At 42.9% G+C, this 16,661-nt stretch overlaps 1 protein-coding gene across 1 annotated transcript; it reads right to left on the minus strand.

Annotated features, from left to right (window-relative positions):
- Positions 1 to 5,696: 5,696 nt before the first annotated feature.
- mrpl39 (mitochondrial ribosomal protein L39) lies at positions 5,697 to 16,431 on the minus strand. The gene is made up of 10 exons (XM_014151312.2): positions 16,248 to 16,431; positions 15,572 to 15,778; positions 15,321 to 15,460; positions 11,827 to 11,926; positions 9,180 to 9,247; positions 7,357 to 7,469; positions 6,942 to 7,007; positions 6,641 to 6,794; positions 6,437 to 6,484; positions 5,697 to 5,863 (listed from the first exon to the last, which is right to left on the minus strand). Exons 1-10 carry the CDS (start codon positions 16,282 to 16,284, stop codon positions 5,765 to 5,767), a joined length of 1,032 nt encoding a protein of 343 aa, XP_014006787.1. The 5' UTR covers positions 16,285 to 16,431; the 3' UTR covers positions 5,697 to 5,764.
- Between the last annotated feature and the right edge of the window lie 230 nt (positions 16,432 to 16,661).

A 16,661-nucleotide genomic window follows, 5' to 3' on the forward strand; every position in this document is an offset into this window, starting at 1 on the left:
TACAGACGTGAGTGCTACGGGTCAGTAGTCATTTAGGCAGGTTACGTTAGTGTTCTTGGGCACAGGGACTATGGTGGTCTGCTTGAAACATGTTGGTATTACAGACTCAGACAGGGAGAGGTTGAAAATGTCAGTGAAGACACTTGCCAGCTGGTCAGCGCATGCTCAGAGTACACGTCCTGGTAATCTGTCTGGCCCTGCGCCCTTGTGAATGTTGACTTGTTTAAATGTCTTACTCACATCGGCTGCGGAGTGTGTGATTACAGTCATCCGGAACAGCTGATGCTCTCATGCATGTTTCAGTGTTACTTGCATCGAAGTGAGCATAGAAGTTATTTAGCTCGTCTTGTAGGCTCGTGTCACTGGGCAGCTCTCGGCTGTTCTTCCCTTTGTAGTCTGTAATAGTTTGCAAGCCCTGCCACATCCAACGAGCGTCGGAGCCGGTGTAGAACGATTCGATCTTAGTCCTGTATTGACACTTTGCCTGTTCGATGGTTCGTCGGAGGGCATAGCGGGTTAGAGTCCCGCTCCTATAATCCATGGCTTCTGGTTGGGGTATGTACGTACAGTCACTGTGGGGATGACGTCCTCGATGCACTTATTGATAAAGCCAGTGACTGATGTGGTGTTCTCAATGCCATCGGAGGAATCCCAGAACATATTCCAGTCTGTGCTAGCAAAGCAGTGCTGTAGTTTAGCATCTGCTTCACCTGACCACTTTTTTATAGACCGAGTCACTGGTGGATCCTGCTTTAATTATTGCTTGTAAGCAGGAATCAGGAGGATAGAATTATGGTCAGATTTGCCAAATGGAGGGCGAGCTTTGTACTTTGAGTCTGTGTGTGGAGTAAAGGTGGTCTAAAGGTTGCACATTTAACATGCTGATAGGAATGAGGTTAAACGGATTTAAGCCCCTGGCCACTAGGAGGGCCGCCTATGGAAGAGCGTTTTCCTGTTTGCTTATGGCGGTATACAGCTCATTGAGCATGGTTTTAGTGCCAGCATCGGTCTGTGGTGGTATGTAGACAGCTACGAAAAATACAGATGAAAACTCTAGGTCGTGTGGTCTACAGCTTATCATGAGATACTCTACCTTAGGTAAGCAAAATCTTGGAGACTTCCATAGATATCGTGCACCAGCTGTTGTTTACATATATGCATAGGCCTGTTAAGGCTGCATGTGTTCGAATCTGATATAGGAACAAAGAATCAATTATATTTTATATTAATGTCAATATTTATTCAGCAGTTAATAAATGGCAAATGCAAATTCCGTATACGGGTTCACTGTAACATCACGCAGGATGAAACAGAGAAGTGCCAACACCCCAAAATCCCCTTGTCTTATACTCTAACAGAGATAGTTCCTGTTTCTGAACAGGCCTGTTAGAGTAGAGGCTCAGCGTGGTTTAAACTTACTGGCCTATCGCTGGTGTTGGCGCTTAAGCTAGTCCAGCCCCTTAGCGCTGTGGTTCTGTGGTGATCTTTGCAGAAACTGGGTCTCGGGTTTGCACCCTTGTTGTTGTGCACTGAAGTTTCCTGTTATGTTCATTCTCAGTGTTTTTCCATTGTCTAAACTGTTGCCTTTAACATAGTTTCGATCACGCCTGTCTGCACCCTACTTCCCTACACATCTTTGCATTGTATCAGTTATTTGTTTTAATATTGCGCTACAAAGTTTCATTATATTTATTAGTTTAAAAGTATAGGTTAAACTTTAACACCCCATTATGCAGGGCCAAATCTCACAGGCCACAGACCCATGTCTTACCAGAAACTGCTGTTCTATCCTGCCAATAGAGTGTATAACCCACATAGTATGTTTTTAATGAAGTCGTTCAGCCACGACTCGGTGAAACATACAATATTACAGTTTGTAATGTCCGGTTGGTAGGATATATGTGCTTTCAGTTCATCCCATTTATTTTCCAGCGATTAGCTAGCAGGACGGAAGGCAAAGTCAGATTAGCCAATCGTCGCCTGATCCTCACAAGGCACCCTGATCTTTTCCCACAAAATCTCAGTTTCCTTCTCCAGCGAATCACAGGGCTCTGGGCCTGGTCGGGTGTCTGTAGTATATCCCTCCCGTCCGACTCATTGACGAAAAACTATTCGTCCAGTTTGAGGTGCGCAATCGCAGTTCTGATGTCCAGAAGCTCTTTTCGGTCATAAGAGTTGGTAGCATCAACATTATGTACTAAACAAGTTACGAACAACGCAAAAAAACAAACAAAATAGCATGGTTGGTTAAGAGCCGATAAGACGGCAGCCGTCCCCCCCGGCGCCATCATACATTTGTCGACATCGGACAATGCTTTTGGATAGAGTGAGGAAATGGTGCACAATGGTAACCTTATATATTTTTTTCAACTGGCCCCTAATGAATGATGCAAATTATTTCATTATAAAGTCCTTCAAAGTAATTCACAATTGTAGGGTCGTTATCATTCTTTCCGCAGTCCCTTAGGGCAGTGGCGTGTATTCATGGTTGCAGGCTTCCATTTTTTTTTTTTACAAATAAAATAAATACAAAATAATTCGATCTTTCGTCTCTCTAGTGTTTCATAATTTTCCTTCTATTCGCAAGAGGCTGAAATGTATCTTACAGGAGAAAACAGAGCGAGCGAAACAGCGCCTCTCAGTCTCTATGTGTAGGCCAACTATCTGATGCTGTCTGGTCCAAACGAGTATATTGTTGCTGCCCGTAGCATTGAAGGCAAGGGAAGCCAGCAAGCATCTGGCCTCCCTTGATTAAAAAAAGTATACAAAATGTGCCAATCAGCGTTGTGCTAAACTGAGAGCTCAACTGTGTGGCGCACCAAAAAAAAAGTGTAAAAGGGAAGCCAGCTTGGATTTTGGCATCACTCCTATCAAAACCCATTGAGAGCATACTTAAATTACATAACTTGAATTGTTGCATGTCGTTGTTGTCCTCCAGCGGCCAGCTAGCTAGCTAAAATTGTCCCTTTCCTTAATTAGCCATGGATGCAGATAGGGATTTAGACTCGTGGTATTACATAATTCTCCGTACTGCCAGTGATCATAATGGTGATTATGATCCAACCATTAATCCATACATTGTTGTGCCACTGGCCTGAGAGGATGGAAGTTCAATCTGTAGCTAGATGTAGAAGGCTAATGTTAACTAGCTAACGTTGCCCATGAATGGAAGTTAGGCTAGCGAGCAAGCATTTTAGCCAGGTAGCCTAGGACAACAAAAAATAAAAGCATGTACTCTATGACAGAGTGATAGACCATTTTGTCAACATGAAAGATGGCATTTCTCTAGTAGAGTCAGTCAATATATTTTTCTAATTGCACGAACACATGGGCACACACAGAAATCAGCACCATGGACAGCCACATATTTGGCTTACATTGATTGGACTAAATAGTTTTTGGTATCTTTTAGTTGTCACTGTATTAGACTAAGCATAGGTGATTTAATGATGCTGAAGGTGAAATGGTGCTGGAATAGTGGAGGCAGCTCCTGTTTTCTTTGCGACTTGCGGTAACTCTGTGGTTCTAAATCAATGGTTGTTTAGTGGTCCGAAAATGTTGGAAACATTAACTTGCTTGACCATGCAATTGTCTGTTACTACATGCAATATGCTGGACAGAGTTTGCCATCTGGTTTTGTGATAAAACGAAGGTGTGGTTTATTTACTCTGCCACCATTTTCTTATTGTCTCCGTCTTTAGGCCTATGTATCACGGTCACAAGACTATGAATTAACAGGTTATAGAGCAGAATACGCAATTATCATCACACATAGGTTGCGATATGGCTTTTTGGGGGGCTTCCACAGTGATTTTACCCACGCAGCGCTACTGCCTTAGCGATCTCAGTTTTTAACTTTATTGTACGGTTGTGGAATAATCCATTGTGAATGCTTCTTGTACAGGCTTATAGTCCAAGCTATATTTTACAAAAGCATATAGGCCTATCCCATCGTTAGTTCATTCAAATATCGAATTGATAACAGATTACATAAATCAGGAACTTATATTACATTCCCCTCACTAACTTTAAACATCAGCTATCTGAGCAGCTAACCGATCGCTGCAGCTGTACAATATCCATCTGTAAATAGCCCACCCAAACTACCTACCTCATCCCCATATTGTTTTTATTTACTTTGCTGTTCTTTTGCACACCAGTATCACTGCTTACACACCACCATCTGCTCATCATCATCTGCTCATCTATCACTCCAGTGTTAATCTGCTAAATTGTAATTACTTTGCTACTACGGCCTATTTATTGCCTTACCTCCTCATGCCATTTGCACACACTGTATATAGACTTTTTTTCCTATTGTGTTATTGACTGTACGCTTGTTTATTCCATGTGTAACTGTGTTGTTGTTTCTGTCTCACTGCTTTGCTTTATCTTGGTCAGGTCGCAGTTGTAAATGAGAACTTGTTCTCAACTAGCCTACCTGGTTAAATAAAGGTGAAAAAAAAAAACAAGAAGGAAGAATCTACTTTTTGTGGACAACAACATTTAGGCTACATTTTGACGCATTTGTCTGGATAATATCCATGGAATATAGTAGTCTGGAATTCCAGGCACCGGTTCAAACATCTCAATTGGTGAGAGGGGGACTGTAATTTGTCCTTGGGTGTGTCTCCCATACTGTCGCTGGCTGTCGGGGTGGGGCTGGCTGTTTGAGCGGGCTGACAGCTGTGCAATAGGCAACCTCTCGATCTGTCTCACAGCACTGTGGATATTAAAAATATCCCATCACCATTGTTGAGACTCTAGACACGGAGCATCATAGCTCAAGATTAATTATGCAGCATCACATTTATGCATACATTGTTATATTTCTTTTTATACTATATCACAGTTTCAGTTTGAGGAATATACTGTAACTGTTGACATGTACTGTAGGCCTACAGTTACTGTATATGGTCACACTTTTCTTCGTCCCAAACGGAACCCTATTCCCTATATAGTGCACTACTTTTGACCAGAGCCCTATGCACCCTGGCCAAAAGTAGTGCACTAAATAGGGAGCCATTTGGGACATAACCCATGTCAACTACTCTGATCCGGTAATCTGTGACAGCTCATGCCCACTTTTACACACACTCCTTAAACACCTGTCCCAAAGCGACATACACAACAGCTGCTCTGCCCCTGATGGTCGAGCAGCACACACCCGTCTTTGTGTGTTAGCAAACTGCTGATCACTCAATACATGCACACATACCGTCAGCTGAGCAGTTAAAGGCCGCAGAGGGGTGTGTTAGTGTAAGGCTTTAACATGCTCGAGGATGGCACGGACCGCAGCTTTCATTCCACACAAAAGACAGATGGCTATATCACACAACACAGGTCATCAATTCATTTGACTTTGGGTTCAAATCCTCGGCAAGCATAACAGATTAAGGAAAAGTAAACTGTGCTGTTGTAACAGAGTAGGTTCTGTCCCTGTCCCTCACTGGGCACAAACCAGTTACATTCTGCACAACAATACTTTGATTCCATATCAGCCATTATGTACAGATCTAGGATCAGCTTCCCCTCCCCCAAACCTAACCTTAACCATTAGTGGGGGAAATGCAAAACTGACCCAAGTTCAGCAACTTCACTCTACACCACATCAGCTACACTGTCATAAACCAATAACCCACTTAAATTTCAGCAAGCATTTAGTATACAGAGGAGGGGACGATTTCACCGCGTTACACATTTTGTACACATTTATTCCACAAATATTACGAAGACATATATAATGACAAGGTTATAGTCATGATCATTGTTGGGCGGTATGGGGAGGAGTCTGTTCAGGGGCAGAGGGCGGAGTCAATGTATCTGAAATGGCTTCATTGGCTGATGCTGTGGGCACCTCAACCTGTGGAGAGGGAGAGCCAATAGGATTAAACCAGCAGTTCAATAATTCATTATGAATAGATACTGATAGAGATTCTTATTAAAGGGATGTTTCACTTTTTAAAGGATCACTTTACTCAAACATATTTTCAAAAAAAAAAATCTTCTTCCATCTTCCAACTGTTGATATGAACCCAAACAATTGTGCACGTCAGCAGTAAAGATTTGAGATACTGCAGAACCCATTTCAGTAAAAATCTAAAAGTGAGATCAGGATGGGTTTTAACTCATTTTGACTTACCTAGGTGTTGTTGTTTCATCCAAACCACTCAAAATAATGTGGAGAGATGTAACCTGATCCTCACAACATTTGTAATGCTTTTGACTGCACCGCTAGCTGGTACAAACGATTTCCACTAGTATTGCTACATGCTCCAAAAATGCCAGCCAGGAGATTCTGGATGTTGTTAAATAACCAGCTAACAAACTTAACAGTTCAGATGGAAAGACAATACCCTAGCTATGTCGCATACAAGCTACAACTTCAAAAAAGTGAACTTGGTCTTTAAAATTGTGAAGAGTAATATTTTCTTACCAGCTTCTCTGCCCTGCTCCTCAGTTTCCTCCACACAGTGTGGTGGGCCTACGGAAAGAGAACAGGAGAAATTAATGAATGACTCACTCAGTGGCACTCATCACTCATTCACTCACTGACACTTATTCACTGACACTCGGACACATCCAAAGATGCTTCATACATTGACTGAAACATGTCCTGCATTTTTGTGCGCATATGTACCTGTTGCTGGAGGGGCAGTGAGAGCCCCTGGGCCCGGCGGTGGAGACCCCACTCGCCCTCTCCTAGAGGGTGGATGGCAGTGACCTCATACTGAGAGCACAGCCCTGTCCTTGCCACCAAGGGGCCCCCACTCAACAGAACATGGTCCCCACACCTAAGAGACAGATACGAGGCGAGACAAGAGTGTGTGTGTCATATACGTATTTGAGAACACAGTGAAGATGAGCGGGTCTCAATAAGGATGTCAATAGTGTATGTGAGTGAGTGAGTCATCAACCGCGGTACAGTTCCTGTAGCTCACCTGTAGAGCATCACTGTGCCTTTAGGACTTTGTGCTGACTTCTCCTCCACTTCCTCCTGCTTACACCTGCAAACACAAACACAGGTACAGCTAGAACACTGGAAGAGAATACGAAACAGAGTAAAATAAGTGAAAAAGTGCTTTGAAAACATGGAGGAAAAGGCATAGAAGGGAAAATATTGCAAGAGAAGAGAGGTTTCGAAACTGGCTTTGCCAAATCGGCTTTCAGTCCAGAAAAATGCCAGGCGGTTATAACCTGTTATAACAGCACTTAACAAGCTGCAACACCTTCTCAGTCCTCTGAAAGGGGGTATTGATGGCCAAATTCAATACCTTTGCATTATTTTGGTTTGTCTTGTATATTCTATCCCCCAAAAATGATACAATTGAACAAGAGAGTATAGAAATAAAGTACCTGCTGTGAGAGAAGGCCTCCAGGGCAACAGGGGGCGCCACCTCCAGAGGCTCCCAGGGCAGGTCCCGATGGATCAGCTGCTGAGCACCACGCGTCAGAGAGCGCAGGGACTCCTGGGACACACACACTCTCAGGTCATTTCACTTTGCTCAACACGCATGCACAGTGGGGTCCGAAATGATTTACACCCTTGAAAAGATGAGCAACAATGACTGTATAAAACAAATAATTCAAATACAGAGCTATATTGTATGCAACATTTAAAATATACATTTTATACTAATACAAAAAATTGTATTATTGACATCCCTAAAGATTCTTATGAATAAAGTAGACAAAGTTAAGTAATTAGTCCCATATTCCTAGCACACAATGACTACATCAAGCTTGTGACTACAAACTTGTTGGATGCAATTGCAGTTCGTTTTGGTTGCGTTTCAGATAATTTTGTGACCAATAGAAATGAATGATAATAATTAATTTTGTCATTTTGTAGCCAATCTTTTTGAAAATAGAATATGTTTTTAAACACTCCTACAACAATGTGATGGCTACCATGATTACGGATAATCCTGAATGAATTGTGAATAATGATGAGTGAGAAAGTTGCAGAGGATCAAAGATCATACCCCCAAGACATTCTAACCTCCTCTGTTACTGGCATACAACATAGCTCAGTATTTGAATGATTTATTTTATACAGTCATTATTCAGGCTCCCGAGTGGCGCAGCAGACTAAGGCACTGCATCTCAGTGCAAGAGGCGACACTACAGTCCCTGGTACGAATCCAGGCTGTATCACATCCAGCTGTGATTGGGAGTCCCATAGGGCGGCGCAAAATTGTCCCAGGATCATCCTGATTTGGCCGTCATTGTAAATAAAAATGTGTTCTTAACTGACTTGCCTAGTTAAATAAAAGGTGACATAAATGTTAAATATAAATAAATATTAATAAATGTAGACCTACACAAGTCTGGCTCATCCTTGGGAGCAATTTCCAAACGCATGAAGGTACTACGTTCATCTGTACAAACAATAGTACGCAAGTTTAAACGCCATGGGATCACATAGCCATCATACCACTCAGGAAGGAGATGCGTTCTGTCTCCTAGAGATGAAGGTACTTTGGTGTGAAAAGTGCAAATCAATCCCAGAACAGCAGCAAAGGACCTTGTGAAGATGCTGGAGGAAACAGGTACAAAAGTATCTATATCCACAGTAAAACGAGTCCTATAAACGACATAACCTGAATGGCCGCTCAGCAAGGAAAAAGCCACTGCTCCAAAACTGCCATAAAAAAGCCAGACTACGGTGACAAAGATCGTACCTTTTGAAGAAATGTCCTCTGGTCTGATGAAACAAAAATAGAATTGTTTGACCATAATAACCATCGTTATGTTTGGTGGAAAAAGGGGGAGGCTTGCAAGCCGAAGAACACCATCCCAACTGTGAAGCACAGGGGTGGCTGCATGATGTTGTGGGGGTGCTTTGCTGCAGGAGGGACTGGTGCACTTCACAAAATAGATGGCACGAGGGAGGAAAATTATGTGGATGATGTAGGAAAATTATGTGGTGATCCTAACTGACCTAATTTCTACTAGGATTAAATGTCAGGAATTGTGAAAAACTTAAGTTTAAATGTATTTGGCTAAAATGTATTTAAACTTCCGACTTCAACTGTATATATAAAATCTTTATCAAGGCTGTCAATCATTTCGGACTCTCCTGTATGCACGCGAACACAACAGAGAATAACAAGCGTATGCACACACCAGAGATTAACACACGTAGTTACACACACACCCAAATATAACACACTGACCTCTGAAGGGTTCCAGGCGTCTAACTGAGGATCCAGCACGACATCACAACAGAACGCTCCTGAAGTTACTGCAGAGAGCGAGAGATTACATACATTGTATGAATTATATACACTGTGTGTACAAAACATTAGGAACACCCTCCTAATATTGAGTTGCACCCCCCCCTTTTTGCCCTCAGAACCGCTTCAATTCGTCGGGGCATGGACTCTACAAGGTGTCAAAAGTGTTCCACACGGATGCTGGCCCGTGTTGGCTCCAATGCCTTCCACAGTTGTGTCAAGCTGGTAGGATGTCCCTTGGATGGTGGACCATTCTTGATACACATGGGAAACTGAAAAACCCAGCAGCGTTGCAGTTTGTCACAACCCTCAATCCCGTTCGTCATACCCCGTTTTAAATATATTGTCTTGCCCATTCACCCTCTGAATGACACACGTACACAATCCATGTCTCAATTATCTCAAAGCTTCAAAATCCTGATTTAACCTGTCTCCTCCCCTTCATCTACACGGATTGAAGTGGATTTAACAGGTGACATCAATAAGGGATCATAGCTTTCACCTGGATTCACCTGGTCAGTCTATGTCATGGAGCGAGCAGGTGTTCTTAATGTTTTGTACATTGTATATAACTTACACGTAATACGTAGTGTAACCATCAATGTACATTTTGTTGTTTATCGATGAAGCATTTTTTCTTTTTATAATCGTTTTATTTAATTACATCTATCGACCGAAGACCACACAATACAACTGCAGTAGTATACATGATTATATTTACTATTATTACTACTGAAATAAATGTATTTCATTATCCTTATTGCATTGCATATTTACTGAAATGCTGTACAGTACCACTATATCTACAAATTGTATTTCATGCCAACAAAACAATCTGAAAGAGACAGCGAGAGAGAGAGCAAAAAAAGCTAGTGATAGAATGAGCGAAGTAAAAGCTGGTTATATACGGTGCATTTGGAAGGTATTCAGACCTCTTGACTTGTTCATCATTTTGTTAAGTTACAGCCTTATTCTAAAATGGATTTGTTTTTTCCCCTCATCAATCTACACACAATATTCCATAATGACAAAGCAAAAACAGCTTTTCATACATTTTTGCAAATGTATATAAAAATAAAAAACTGAAATATCACATTTACATAAGTATTCAGACCATTTACTCAGTACTTTGTTGAAGCACCTTTGGCAGCGATTACAGCCTTGAGTCTTCTTGGGTATGATGCTACCAGCTTGGCACACCTGTATTTGGGGAGTTTCTCCCATTCTTCTCTGCAGACCCTCCCAAGCTCTGTCAGGCTGGATGGGGAGCGTCCCTACACAGTTATATTGAGGTCTCTCCAGAGATGTTCGATTAGGTTCAAGTCCAGGCTCTGGTTGGGCCACTCAAGGACATTCAGAGACTTGTCCCAAAGCCACTCCTGTGTTGTCTTGGCTGTGTGCTTAGGGTCGTTGTCCAGTTGGACGGTGAACCTTCACCCCAGTCTGAGTTCCTGAGATCTCTGGGGCAGGTTTTCATCAAGGAGCTCCCTGTACTTTGCTCCGTTCAGCTTTCCCTTGATCCTGACTAGTCTACCAGTCCCTGCCGCTGAAAAACATCCCCACAGCATGATGCTGCCACCACCATGCTTCACAGGAGAGATCGTGCAAGGTTTCCTCCAGACGTGACACATTCAGTCTTGGTTTCAATTTTGGTTTAATCAGACCAGAGAATCTTGTTTCTCATGGTCTGAGAGTCCTTTACGTGCCTTTTGGCAAACTCCAAGCGGGCTGTCATGTACCTTTTACTGAAGAGTGGCTTCAGGCCACTCTACCATAAAGGCCTGATTGGTGGAGTGCTGCAGTCCTTCTGGAAGGTTCTCCCATCTCCACAGAGCATTACAAGCATTTCTCTACACCCGCAATAACATCGGCTAAACATGTGTATGTGAAAAATAAAATGTGATTTGATTTTTTAAGCTCTGTCAGAGTGACCATCAGGTTCTTGGTCACCTCCCTGACCAAGGCCCCTCTCCCCATCTTGCTCCGTTTAGCCAGCTCCAGGAAGAGGCTTGGTGGTTCCAAACTTCGGAGCTCTACGGACAATTCCATCAACGTCATAGCTTGGTTTTTGCTCTGACATGCACTGTCAACTGTGGGACCTTGGACAGGTGTGTGCCTGTACAAATTATGTGCAATCAATAGAATTTACCACAAGTGGACTCCAATCAAGTTGTAGAAACATCTCAAGGATGATCAATGGAAACAGGATGCACCTGATCCCAATTTGGAGTCTCATAGCAAGGGGTCTTAATATTTATGTAAATAAGGTATTTCAGTGTTTTCGCTTTGTCATTATGCGGTGTTGTGTGTAGATTATTCTAATCAATTTTAGAAAAAAGCTGTAACATAACAAAATGTGGAACTAGTCAAGGTGTCTGAATACTTTCCGAATGCACTGTATATAGGATTCACTGTATCTAGGATTCACTGTATCTAGGATTCACTGTATCTAGGATTCACTGTATATAGGATTCACTGTATATAGGATTCACTGTATATAGGATTCAGTTCCAAGCTAGTCATTTCTTGATGTTTTTTACTGAAAATGGTAGGGAAAACATGGGTATGAGTGTTTCCTGGCATATACCTAGCACCTCTGGGACTCTGAGCAGCTCCACAGAAAAGTCCTCTTTAAAGGCATCCTGAAGGACCTGGCCAAGGAGGGCTGCACACGACCGCCAGTATGCCTAAGGAGGGAGAGAGAGGCCACACACACACAAACCAGCAGCCAATCACCACAGTCACAGTCTGAGACCAGTCAGTCAACACCACCAGAAAACCACCACTTTGGGGGCAAATATGTCTGGTGTCAAAAGTTTGCCGTATACAGTATCTATGGCCCTGTACACTACCTAGATACAGTATCTCTTAACATTAGAATGCAATGACTTGACATCTTCAAAAGGTAATTATCTCAGTGCACTGGCAAATCATTTTGCTTACTTTAACCTAAAAAAAGGCTTGAAACAAGTCAGAATATCTTAAAACAAGACCAATTATCTTGATGCACTTTCTGGGTGAGCAAGATCAACTCAAAACAAGTGTGTGTATATATATATATATATATATATATTTAAGACTGTTCAGGAGACTGTTCAGGAGTCTTATGGCTTGGGGGTAGAAGCTGTTTAGAAGCCTCTTGGACCTAAGGTCCCTCAGTCAAGTAGTGAATTTCAAACAGATTCAACCACAAAGATCAGGGAGTTTTTCAATGCCTTGCATATTTTTTATTTAACTAGGCAAGTCAGTTAAGAACAAATTCTTATTTACAATGACAGCCTAGGAACAGTGGGTTAACTGCCTTGTTCAGGGGCAGAACAACAGATATTATTTTTACCTTGTCAGCTCAGCAACCTAGCAACCTTTTGGTTACTGGCTCAATGCTTTAACCACTACTAGGCTACCTGCCGCCCCTAATTGGTAGATGGGTAAAAATAAAATATAAAGCAGACACTGAATATTTCTTTGTGCATGATGAAGTTATTAATTACACTTTGGATGGTGTATCAATACACCCAGTTACTACAAAGATATAGCCGTCCTTCCTAACTCAGTTGCCGGAGAGGAAGGAAACCGCTCAGGGATTTCACCATGAGGCCAATGGTTATTTTAAAACAGTTACAGAGTTTAATGGCTGTGATGGGAGAAAACTGAGGATGGAACAACAACATTGTAGTTACTCCTCTATACCAACCTAAATGGCAGATTGTAAAGAAGAAAGATTTGCAGTATTTTTTATTCTGTACAAACATGCATCCTGTTTGTGGCATTTTTTAAAACTTTTTCTCCTGAATACAAATAGTTATGTTTGTGGTAAATCCAACACATGACTGAGTATCACTCTTCATATTTTAAAGTATGGTGGTGGCTGCATCATGTTATGGGTATGCTCATCATCGGCAAGGACATGGGAGGTTTTTTTTTGATAAAAAGAAACGGAATAGTGCTAAGTACAGACAAAATCCTAGAGAAAAACCTGGTTCAGTCTGCTTTCCAACAGACACTGCGAGACGAATTCCCCTTTCAGCAGGACAATAACCTAATACACAAGGCCAAATATACACTGGAGTTCCTTACCATGACGACATTGAATGTTCCTGAGTGGCCTATTTAAGAGTTTTGACTTCAATTGGCTTGAAATCTATGGCAAGACTTAAAAATGGCTGTCTAGCAATGATCAACAACCAACTTGACAGAGCTTGAAGAGTTAAAGAATACATGGGCAAATATTGTACAATCAAGATGTGCAAAGTTCTTAGAGACTTACCCAGAAAGGTCAACATTCACAAGGCCGCAGGGCCTGACAGATTACCAGGATGTGTACTGCGAGCATGCGCTGACCAACTGGCAAGTGTCTTCACTGACATTTTCAACCTCTCCCTGTCCGAGTCTGTAATACCAACATGTTTCATGCAGACCACCATAGTCCCTGTGCCCAAGAACACTAAGGTAACCTATCCTAAATGACTACCGACCCGTAGCACTCACATCTGTAGCCATGAAGTGCTTTGAAAGGCTGGTCATGGCCCACATCAACACCATTATCCCAGAAACCCTAGACCCACTCCAATTTGCATACACCCCCAACAGATCCACAGATGATGCAATCTCTATTGCCACTCCACACTGCCTTTTCCCACCTGGACAAAAGGAACACCTTTGTGAGAATGCTATTCATTGACTACAGCTCAGCGTTCAACACCATAGTGCCCTCAAAGCTCATCACTAAGCTAAGGACCCTGGAACTAAACACCTCCCTCTGCAACTGGATCCTGGACTTCCTGACGGGCCGCCCGCAGATGGTAAGGGTAGGTAACAACACATCCGCAACGCTGATCCTCAACACAGGGGTGCGTGCTCAGTCCCCTCCTGCACTCCCTGTTCACTCATGACTGCACGGCCAGGCACTACTCCAACACCATCATTAAGTATGCCAATGACACAACAGTGGAAGACCTGATCACAGACAAAGACGAGACAGCCTATAGGGAGGAGGTCAGAGACCTGGCCGTGTGGTGCTAGGACAACAACCTCTCCCTCAAAGTGATCAAGACAAAGGAGATGATTGTGGACTACAGGAAAAAGAGGACTGAGCACACCCCCATTCTCATCGACGGGGCTGCAGTGGAGCAGGTTGAGAGCTTCAAGTTCCTTGGTGTCCACATCACCAACAAACTGACATGGTCCAAGCACACCAAGACAGTCGTGAAGAGGGCACGACAAAACCTATTCCCCCTCAGGAGACTGAAAAGATTTGGCATGGGTCCTCAGATTCTCAAAAGGTTCTACAGCTGCACCATCGAGAGCATCCTGACTGGTTGCATCACTGCCTGGTATGGCAACTGCTCGGCCTCCGACCGCAAGGCATTACAGAGGGTAGTGCGAACGGCCCAGTACATCACTGGGGCCAAGCTTCCTGCCATCCAGGACCTCTATACCAGGCGGTGTCAGAGAAAGGCCCTAAAAATTGTCAAAGCCTCCAGCCACCCGAGTCATAAACTGTTCTCTCTGCAACCGCACGGCAAGCGGTACCGGAGCACCAAGTCCAGGTCCAAGGGGCTTCTAAACAGCTTCTACCCCCAAGCCATAAGACTCCTGAACAGCTAATCAAATGGCTACCCAGACTATTTACATTGCCCCCCTCTCCCCCTCTTTTACACCGCTGCTACTCTCTGTTGTTATTATCTATGCATAGTCACTTTAATAACTCTACCTTCATGTACATATTACCTCAACTAACCGGTGCCCCCGCATATTGACTCTGTACCGGTACTCCCCTGTATATAATCCCGCAATTGTTATTTTACTGCTGCTCTTTAATTACATGTTACTTTTGTTTCTTATTCTCATCTGTATTTTTGTTTTAACTGCACTGTTGGTTAGGGGCTAGTAAGTAAGCATTTCACTGTAAGGTCTACACCAATTGTATTCGGCGCATTTGACTAATACAATTTGATTTAACCATTAGTGGGGGATATGCTAAACTGATCTAATATCAGCGTCTAAGGGCAACTTCACCCTACATAGGTGCTATATACACCTCAGTGTATGTATACCTATATCTGTGGTGCTGTGTTGTACCTGGTTGACCATCTGTGGGTCTGAGTCTTTGAAGGTGAGCAGGGAGAGGGAGCAGGATTGGGTGAGGGGCTGGTGCAGGGGCCAGGGCTTTCCGTCTACTAAGGCCAGGGCAGAGCTGGTTACATACCACTCTGTCAAGTCTAAGAGAGAGAGAGAGATTTAATATGATTCATACTATAGAATTTTTCTGACTGCCTTGACAAATTCAATGCGGCACACAGACAAACCACAGGTATTGTCCCTGTACTCACGGCGTGCACAGCTGTGTGGTGTGGACACTCCCTTGTTCATGACGAGCAGGGTGCCCTGCAGACCGGGTATTTGCAAGGTCACCTCGATCTTCTCTGTGCGCGGGTACAGGGAACGCTGGCGAGCCTGCTCCCGGGAAAACACAGCGCTGCGCTGACCACGCACGTCAGCAGCCGAGAGACGCACAGACGCAGCACTGGATGCCAACCCTGAGTCAATGAATACATGATAAGACAATACACATTTCCTATGCCTAAACTAGTTTGAAGACTCAAGATTTAATGGAATTCGCCATTCATTGGTCATCATTGGAATAGTGTTATTGGGAACTAGCTATCCCTTGAAAATCGATTCCCGAAAAACGTATATTGAACAAATGTTAACTTTACGTACTGGGCACTACAACTGCATTGCCGGAGCCACAAAGCAAGAATATGGCAACTGATTTTCACAAACCCACATCCTATACACAAATTAGCGATGCAGAAACCCAGATTAGCTATATAAACTGTCATAGTTTACATCATGAACATTTGTTGATGATGTCATGATCTAATACTGTACTTAGCAACCACCCAAGGTCATTTTGTATAGAGTGAAGCTAGCTAATTAGCATTCGGTAGCTAGCCCATGTTATGAGTGGCAGCGGTTGTGTGGTCAGACATATGTTGTACTTACGGTGCTGTAGAAGTTGACATACGGTACGACACGCCATTGTTGCATTTGGCGATGAATCTCTGGAAATGGTTTAACAGTAGGGCACCAATGCCGGGCTAAATGATGTGTATTTTACACTGCTATTTCTATAGAGTTCGTTTGGACGCCATGCCTGTCTGAAGAGCAACGTTGATTTCGGTCCGGGTAGAATAAATTGTTAGGGTGTGGAATAGTTCCCACATAAAAACTTTAGAGGACATTATGTTCCAAAAACAGTCAGGTATGTAGTTGTACTATGTTTCAGTAAAGCATGAACAATATTATTGATAGTTTTGTCTGTTCAGAGATGTGACTCACTGACTAACAATAATGTTATTGACGCAGAAACATTTATCCATGCTTTTGTTACTTCTAGGCTGGACTACTGCAATGCTC

The sequence above is a fragment of the Salmo salar genome, chromosome ssa17, assembly GCF_905237065.1.
Source record: "Salmo salar chromosome ssa17, Ssal_v3.1, whole genome shotgun sequence".
Taxonomy (NCBI): domain Eukaryota; kingdom Metazoa; phylum Chordata; class Actinopteri; order Salmoniformes; family Salmonidae; genus Salmo; species Salmo salar.